The sequence below is a fragment of the Pinus tabuliformis genome, chromosome X (assembly GCF_031772625.1).
Source record: "Pinus tabuliformis cultivar Carrire ecotype Pingquan chromosome X, CPIR1, whole genome shotgun sequence".
In the NCBI taxonomy this organism is placed as follows: domain Eukaryota; kingdom Viridiplantae; phylum Streptophyta; class Pinopsida; order Pinales; family Pinaceae; genus Pinus; species Pinus tabuliformis.
Window position 1 is genome coordinate 899,610,270 of NC_142308.1, and position 9,911 is coordinate 899,620,180.

Consider the following 9,911-nt stretch of genomic DNA (forward strand, 5'->3'; position numbering starts at 1 on the left):
TTTAAATTATTAATCAACTTATAATTTAATGATTCTTTTATTTATATATTCCATTGAGGCATTTACTTATTTCCCATTAACCTATAATAGTTATTTTCTAACTTAATTACCTTTATCTATTAATAAAAATTAAATAAAATTATTACTATTTTTATATTAATATAATTTAAATAAAATTATTATTTCTATATTTATTTTTAGGTATTCTATTATTAGTCTAATCTTGTTATAATTTTTAACTATTTCTAACTAACTTTACTTTATTTTATATTATAAAATCCTTTATGTAACTAATTTTCCTATTAATTATTATTTAACTTATAATCTTTGATTTATTCATATATGATTTGGCCCTTTATTTAACTAAACTTCCTTTTAAATTATATTTTTGATAATATTTTTTGAACTTAATACCCCTTAAAATTATTTGTATATATATTCTAAGGGATTGGTCCTAAATATTATTATAAACTAATTATTTAATTACTTTCTCAACCTATGATTAATTATATATATATAGGTATGTATATATATAATAATTATTAAATAATTTAAATAAATTATCCTTTTAATCTAACCATTAACCCTAACTTTCACCTTAATAACCGAATATTTTAACTTTAATCATAGAATATATATATTTATATATTTGTTAATAAATAAGTTAGATAAATAAATAAGTACATCTTTAACCTGAAAATTATTTTAACTAACTTCCATAAAAATAAACTAACCATTAAATTATTATTGAATAAAAGTACTAGTCATCTTATGATTTTAATCAAAATATATATATGTAGAATACCTATAATAATTATTTAATAAATTAAATAAAATAAATAAATAAATAAATTATCAAACCAACCATTAAAATTATTAATCCTACCTTTATAACCTATGATATATATATATATATATATATATATATATATATATATATATATATATATATATATATATATATATATATATATATATATATATATTTTCAGAGAGAAAAAGCTGTATGATTTATATTAAGGATATATAAATATCAGAGATACATATGTGTTCGGAATGACATCCAAAAAGGCAGCAACATTGTTGTAGGGAAAAAGACCGATTCCCCCAAGATAGGATCTGAAGAATGAACAGACCAAAAAGATGCGAATAATAACAGCAGCGAAAAATAACGGTTGTATGGAGGCTCATTGATCAGAGCCCATAGATTTTACATATTGGAGTGAAAAGCAAAGAGTTGAGCTTAGGAGAGAGCCCGCCTAGTCCAGAGAAGGCATGGACGCCGATATTGTAGTCAAGATAGAATTGAGAGGCAGAGAGCAGCCTTGGAAGATACATCCATTCCGCCATTTCCATAGATGCCAGCATGTGAGAATGAGAAGAGCATGCCAGGAGGGACATTGGGCGCTCCACCATACAAAAGCATCCTGTACAGAAGCAAAGGATCGGTGAGGAAAACCATAAGTAAGAGAGAGATCATACCAGATTGCTGTGGAGGCGGAACAGTAAAAAAACATGTGATAATTTGTTTCTGCCGCAGCTGAGCAAAACTGACATACGCTAGGACCCTGCCATCCTTTTTTTTGGAGGACCTCCCAGGTGAGGTTCTTATTCGAAAAGAGAAGCCATGAGAAAAGAATGGATTTGAGAGGGCAGTGGGCTTTCCAGAGCTTGGCAGGGAAGGTAGGGGAGGGGAGCGGAGCGTGAGGAGAAAGAGCAGAGTAGAGGCTACTGACCAAGATGGGGCGGATAGCATTCCCAATAGACCAAGTCAATGCATCCTTCGTCCCGATTTGAGAGAAGGCACTGTGAGTGAAACGGTTGGTGAAAGAGAGCCAAAGGGGGCGAAGGCGGGGAGGTAAGGCCAGTTGGAGGTCGGTTTTCCAGATGGGCTCCTGAGAGGACCATGCAAGAATAAGCTTGTCCCAGGTTATAAGACCCCTTGCATGGAAAAAGGAAAGCAGAGACGGAGGGATCATGGATTCTAGGTTGAGGAGGGTGCGGTCAATACCAATGAAGACATTTGAACCAGAAAAGATAGTCCATTTTAGATGCATAAAAAAAAAAGGTTGTAATTTTCTGAAGCAAAGCCATATGGGGGAGCCCGATCGGATGCCAAGAGATGACCTTCTGTACCAGAAAGCGATATTTTTACCTTTGAGGTATTTCTGGTTGATGAGGACACTCCATGGACTGGATCCAAAGATGGCTCTGTGCAGAGATTTACAAATGAGCGCATTTCCGAAATATTTCATATTAAGAAGGCCCCATCCGCCTGCCTTTTTTGGCCTAGAGATAGAGTCCATGGAAGCAAGGTGAAATTTTGTTTGGAAAGATCGGCCGCCCCACAAAAAGTTTGCAGCAATAGATTTCATTTTCTTAGTGACGGAGGCCGGGAGAAGAAAGAGATGTCCCCAATATACCGCGAGCTGGGAGAGTACAGCCTGCACCAAAATGAATCTGCCTGCAAGAGAAAGAAGACGCAATTCCCAACCTGCGATTTTGTTGTAGAAGCGATCTAACAGCCATTGCCAATCATGGCTGCGGTATCCTCTTGCTTTCAAACGAAACCCCAAATAAGTAAACCCATCCTTTATCAATGCGAGATTAATACCAAAACGATCAGCAATCCACTGAGCCAAAACAGGATTAGAAGCGTTATGATATAGCACTGATTTTCCCTTATTGATATTGAGACCCGTGGCAGAATGAAACTTTTGGAGGATCACAAAGAGAGAGACCCATGTAGACTTGCACAACATTGCAAAAATAAGAATATCATCCACGAAAAGATTGTGTGAAAGAGAGATGTTCCATATATATATATATATATATAAATATATATAAATTTAAATTAAATAAATAGATTCCCTTTTTATAACCAACCTTTTTACCTAATTCAACTTATTTCCTTAAGAAAGATAATAATTATTATTATTATAATAATATCATTAAAATAGTAAATAAGAATTTGACCTGGGTCCTAAGGTCCATTACTGTGGGTTCTCCGATCAGAAATTCAAAATTAGCCGTTAATTTAGCCGTTGGAGTCTCTGCTCAAACTATTTATCATGCTAAGCTAGATCTGTTTCTTCAACTTGTCCTGACGATGAACCACACTAGTTGGTTCAAAACGTGTCGACAAATGATATTCCATGTGATTTTCGCCGAAGAATCTTTCTTAACTTGATATGGATCACAGAAGCCTGAACTCTACTACTGTAAAAGATTTTTTAGTATTTAGTGGACTTTCAACTTTAAGATTGAATAGTTTTTTTTTAATCATGATGGATTGCTAATTTGTTGAAGTGATATGAGCTAAGGCTAGGATCAAACCTTCAAGGTGTCACTATAGACAAATATACCAAGAATATACTACTTAGCAAGAACTAAGATATCTCATATTGGACATGAACGAACCTATTCCTCTAGCCTCCTCACAACAAGCTTAACATGTTATTTCACGGAATCAAACTACGTTGGAGAGAGAGGTCTCATATTGGACATGAACGAGCCTATTCCTCTAGCCTCATCACAACAAGCTTAACATGTCATTTCACGGAATCAAACTACATTGGAGAGAGAGTTAACGTCTTGTCTTAACCACTCCTCCTACCCTTACTTGACACAATTATATTTCTTGAGCGAGAGGCTTATTCTACAACCCAATATGATGGTGATGTGTAAGTATGTCTATACTGAGAATGGAGTGGAGTTGACATGTGTTCTCTTAAAACATAAATAAAATATTCTCTAAATGAAAAATCAATGTAGGCAATAATAAGAAACAAAAATGAATATGGTATGCATGTTTAGTTAGCTTTCCATATGACATAATATAATTTCATGTAAAGTAATTAAAAGTAAAAAAAATGTGCAAGTAAGATGTTTAACCTTGTGTAATCTATATAGCATTAAAAAATACAATTTAAACAATGAAAAATTACATCTTATATTTTACACTCTAAAAGAAGTTTTCACCTGAAGAAATTTGAACCCTTTGGGCTCATGTTAGATCCGAAGATAAATGGATCTAGGTGGTTGACATTCAACATTTAACTTGTATGGTTGGGCTAGTTTTCCAGAGGCTCTAGGCTCTACAACTCATTATGGTTGAGATGTTGTAATGTAATATAATGTAATGTCTTGTAAACATTTAACTCGGTCAAAATAAAAATATCCCTATGTTAAAATAAAAATTCGATGTTTTTATTTTTATTTTTATTAATTTTTGTTGGGTAGTTATGGTAAACTTGACTTGGTGATTTTTGAGCTCAAGGTTTATGAGAACCCATGGTATTGACCCATGGTATTCATGTGGAATATAGCCTATTTAAAGGGGGAAATTAAACTAGCCTAGATCCATCTTAATTTTGGATCAACCAAGTGCCAAAGGGATCAAATCAAGTGAGATACAAACCTCATTTAAAGTGAAAATTTGATTCCACACTTCGTAGAGTTAGAGATTCTCCATTATAATGTGCTTTAATTGATGGAGAGCTCACTTGTTTCGACCAAGATATCGACTAGCTTGAGGCAGTGTTGATTTTAAGCCATATGATAATATTAGATATATTGTCCGTAAATCATGGTGTGCATGGTTTATGTGTATTGCTGCTATCTATGATTTGTATCATTATTTCTCTCATATTGTTTTTATATATGACAAGTAGTATCAAAGCTAAGAGATAGAAGAAGATGATGCTCTTACATGGTATATTGAAGTAATAGCTAACATAGAGAAGGTGACCTCCGTACATTGTATGTTGAAGCTATAATTATCATAAATAACTTGATGTGAATAAGTTGCATGTTAAGGCTAAAGCTAACATAGAGAAGCCTAATTGTGATTTGACCACATACATGAAGATTGTCTGAGAGGAAATAGAAGTCTAGAGATGCAACTACATAAGCTAGATATAGTGAGGAGAGCTCCTAGTATAAGCATGTGTGAAGAGGTTCAAACAATATATATATGTGTGTGTGTAAAGCTTTGGAGTAGACCTAAGTGGTAAAGGAGAAGAGCATGCATATTTCCCATACAAGTTTAAAGGGGGGAATGATAAGAACTTGATCAGGTGAAAGAGTCAAGTTATTAGGTACACAATGATGAAGTTTAAATGTGAGGAGTGTTAGAGTAAACTTCACTACGTGGAAGAGTCAAAAGTTGTTAAGTTTATAGTAGTGGTTTTGGGCACATGGTTTTAATGACCGGTGATATTAGAGCCAACGTAATAATGTGATGGAGATTCTCCATTGTAATGCAATGTTCTATTGTTGGCCAACTTAGATGCTTTTAAGTTAAGGCATATCTACTTTTAAACCGTAAGATAAGAATAATAAATATATTACTTTGAGATTGGAGGCTTTTGTGAAAAGATAAATATTGATTTTGCATTTCGAGAATACTCACATAGAAATTTTATGTGAGTATTCCGAAATGCAAAATCAGAATATATTACTTATTAGTGTTTTTTGTAATCATGGTCTACATGATTTATGTCTATCGCTGATTTTTATCATTATTCCTTGTATCGTTTTTTATTTTTAACAATATTATTAATTGTTGAATTTAAAAAAATGATATTTTAATTTTATATTATACAAAAAGTATTAAATTTATTAATTCAAAAGATTGTTAATTTAAAGTCTTTTATGTTTTTAAATATTAATTAATTATTTTAAATTTAGTTAACTTTTTTGAAGTAAAGTAGAGTTTTTTTTGGATGAACCACAATAGAAGGTTCCTAACATGGAAGCCAAAAATCATATGTGGTTAATCATAACAAGTTTTCCTCTATATATTTTTTTTTAAAATTATATTTATTATTTATCTCTTAAACTTATTTCTTTTTTTTCTTAATCTAATATAGTTTCTTATATATTAATTTTCCTAGATTAATTGATTAATCTTTTAATTCTTCTCGGCCAAAACTATTAAAATCGTTGATCTAATTTAACCCCATAGTTTTCTTTTTACTTTATCATTATCCTATTTTAACTTTTTCATCTAATTTCCATACTCTCATAATTCAATTTATTATTATAATATCTCCTTTAATTAACCCTTATCTCAATGATATTTCATTTTGACCTAATTTATTTCAATTCTTTACCTTTTATTTTTATCAATGTCCTTTATTCATCTCTAGTAATGATATTTCATTTCGATCTAATTTATTTCAATTCTTTACCTTTTATGTTTTTTTATTCATCTCTAGTAATTCACTGTTATTTCTTTTTTAAGTTCGAATGCTGAGACATGTTGGGGGGATTGAACTTCCCTATACCCTGGATACACAAGGGCTTGCCAACATGCTTTTTGCCCCTTCGATACATAAGGGCTTGCCAACATGCTTTTTGCCGAGACATGTTGGGGGATTGAACTTCCCTATACCCTGGATACACAAGGGCTTGCCAACATGCTTTTTGCCCCTTCGATACGTAAGGGCTTGCCAACATGCTTTTTTGCCGCTATCTTTATTAATATTTCAATAATTTATTATTTTATTTAATAATTTGACCTACATTCAATAAATTATTAATAACTTATTGGTACATGGGCCAATTTTTTATATAAATCTTCTCATAAATTTTTAATTAATCTTCTTTCCTCCTTAGTGATCATAGAAATGAAATATTAAAACGTTTCAATTAATCTCTCTCTTAAGGTATAGACCTTATTGGTCTTAGTGGACGTTAATCATCATCATCATCATCAATTATTCCTAACCAACCTAGATCCATCTTTAACTCCGAATCTACCAAGCGCCAAGAGGGATCAAATTTCTTGATATGCATCTCTCTTTTAGAGTGAAAAGATTTGAGATGTGCATATAAAGATATTTGATCCTTCTCGGCACTTAGAAGATCTAGAATTAAGATGAATAGAGATTGGTTTAATTTTTGCTTTTAAATAGACTACCTTCCACATAAATACCATAAGTCAATACCATGAACCACTTTATTTTTATTATTATTTTATAAAATTATTTTTATTTTATCCAATTAATTTTTTTTTTTACAATAAGTAAATCTTTTTATTTCGGCCTGGAGTATGCCGTAACACTGCTTCTGCTTGGCTAAGAGCTCGTCTTCCTCGGACGTAAGGAAACAGGTTAACGGCCCAAGACCCAGAGGCATCTGGCAGGAGTGAAAGCCTGCTCCCTTACGGACCACCAGCGGGTTATTACAGGTGGCGTGGTTTTCCTTGATAACGGTGATGAGTCAAACCGACTTTCGCGGATAGCAGCCAGAGATGGCTGTCCTCACTGTTGGTTTGACACCTGAGTTTGATAGGTTTTGCCACTTTCGGGAAGAAGAGAAAAAAGTAAATCTTTTTATTATATTTAACCACCCACAATAACCCCAAATAACATCCAAAGTAAATTTAGATAATTATTTTCTTTCTATATATATTAAATTAAATTACATAAACCATTTATAGGTTTCATTTATATATTAATCAAACGAAACGTGACGAGCTACCACCCCTGTGGATATAGCTATAACCTTGTTAAATTTATATAATCAGTTGTATGTTTAGAAGACGTGATAGCCGAAGGGGGCCTGTCACATAACCTTTTGGCAGGGGATAATGTAAAGGATAAAGCAGCAGATACTCTTGCATTATTTTATCCCCCGTCCTTTGCTATTTTCAGTACAGAATAGAATAGAATACAGGACGGGAATGTCTGGTGGGGTGTAGCCTGTAGGGATATTAGGTATAGCTAAAGATTCTGCTGTCGCTGCATCCTGACATGCACAAGAAGAGGCCTTAAGATAGAAATATCGCATTGAAACAAGTGGGAGAGGGAGATATTCATTGAATATGTGAAGGGATTTGTGGGAAGAGGGAGCGCTTTCATTGTAAGGACGGTGTTGGGGAAGGACAGGAGAGGGCAGGCAGCCATGGACCACCACAACCACCACCAACATCATCCATCTTCTTCTTCCGGCGGAGCGGCGCCGCAAGGCATGTCTCAGGGCTATCCGGGCGGGGCAGCTGCACAGCCCTCGCCTGTGGGCATGCAGGGACAGGCCGGGCAGATAGTGCAGGCTGGTCTTCACCAGAGTGGAGGGCAGCAGGCCTTCCACCACCACCACATGCAGCAACAACAGCAGCAGCAGCAGCTCCATATGTTCTGGGCTTTTCAAATGCAAGAAATCGAGCAGGTGAGCGACTTCAAGAATCACCAGCTCCCCCTCGCTCGAATCAAGAAAATCATGAAGGCCGACGAGGATGTTCGCATGATATCGGCGGAGGCCCCCGTTCTGTTTGCCAAGGCCTGCGAGATGTTCATTCTGGAGCTCACCATGCGCTCATGGATACACGCCGAAGAAAACAAACGGAGAACGTTGCAGAAGAATGACATTGCGGCTGCCATTACCAGAACTGACATATTCGATTTCCTGGTGGACATTGTGCCCAGGGACGACCTCAAGGAGGAGGGTTTGGGTTTAGGGTTTGCCAGAGGTGGCGTAACCCCCGAGGGTTCTTTCTATTACCCTCCTTCCATGCCCCAATCGCCACATCAGCAGGGAATGATGGGCTCCTCTTCCATCATGATGGGCAGACCTGTTCCACTTCAGATGGACCCATCGGCCATGTATATGCACCAACAGCAGCAGCCCCGTCCCTATGGAATGCCAACTCATCCTCACCAGTCCATGTGGCAGCACCCTCATCATCCTCATCAGCAGCAGCAACAGCAACAAATGCCGGACGGACAAAGTTATGGACATCCACATCAGCAGCAGCAGCAGCACATGCCGGATGGCCAGCCTTATGGGCAACAGCAGATGACAGATGAACATTCTTATGGAACTCCCCCTCGTTCTGCCAACTGAGAAGACAAGTGTATTTTTCACCCACGAATTGATGTTTCCTTTTTAACACTAGGGGCTAGAGCTTAACCTAAATTTTGTTTTGTAGCTCTCTTGTTTTGGGAAAGATGCAGGTACTTATTTTTGGATTCTACTATTTTGTTACTATGCTGATATAATTTTTTCAATTAATTAGAATTGAGTTTTGGGAAATGCGGTGGCTCTCTGATTGACTGGTTGTTTTAATTGGCTCAAGGGAATGGTCGATTCTGTCTGTCTTTATAAATCAGTAGAGTAGCCCAGGTTGGATTTTAAACCAAGATTTGCAAAATTTCATCGTGCCCAACTGTGTATTTGGGGTTCTGCCTGGTTCTTGATGTTGGCTTCTGTGGCGACTTTTATAACAAACCTTTTTCCCTTTCGTTTTTAGAAACCTTTAGATGGTTTTATGCCATTGTATTTGTACCATACAAGCGTTCTTTAGGTATTTGCATGAATACCTTTAGAGAGGACAGCTTAACTGTATAATAAAGTACTGGCAGTAACTTTAGCTTTCTGTATTTCTCACCTCGTTTCCTGTGTAGAAAGTTGATTTGGCAGAGTCCGAAATAAGTTTGATTGGTCTTTATTTGCTATTTAAATTCTTCTTATGTACCTGCATGTTCATCATTCTCTACTTTCAAGGCATATGGTTGTATTTCTAAGATTTGGGGATCACGGGTTTGTGCTTTTGAACTTAACAAAATGTATAACTCGAATAAAAATTGCCTCAATTATCTATAGCATCATCGGCATACAAAACTGTGATTACACATTGGTAGAAAATTCCAATTGAATTTGGCATATACTTCTCTAATGTTGGTTTTCATAAACATCCAAACCGATTGATGCGGATGGGATTTCCATATACATCACTTTTTTCATTCTGTGATTTTGTAGCAAGATACTTGCAACTTTGCACAGTGCTTTCCAAAACAGCTATATACTTGGCAACATCTTTATGCAGTCTTAGAGAGTGACATCACTCTTCAGGGTATGCCGCTCAATCCTGCAGTCAATGGTCAGTTGATAAACCAACATATAAG

At 35.3% G+C, this 9,911-nt stretch overlaps 1 protein-coding gene across 1 annotated transcript; it reads left to right on the top strand.

Annotated features, from left to right (window-relative positions):
• Nucleotides 1-7,559: 7,559 nt before the first annotated feature.
• Nucleotides 7,560-9,039, top strand: LOC149142587 (nuclear transcription factor Y subunit C-1-like). The gene has a single exon (XM_089453378.1). It carries the CDS (start codon nt 7,912-7,914, stop codon nt 8,848-8,850), a length of 939 nt encoding a protein of 312 aa, XP_089309504.1. The 5' UTR covers nt 7,560-7,911; the 3' UTR covers nt 8,851-9,039.
• Nucleotides 9,040-9,911: the final 872 nt, after the last annotated feature.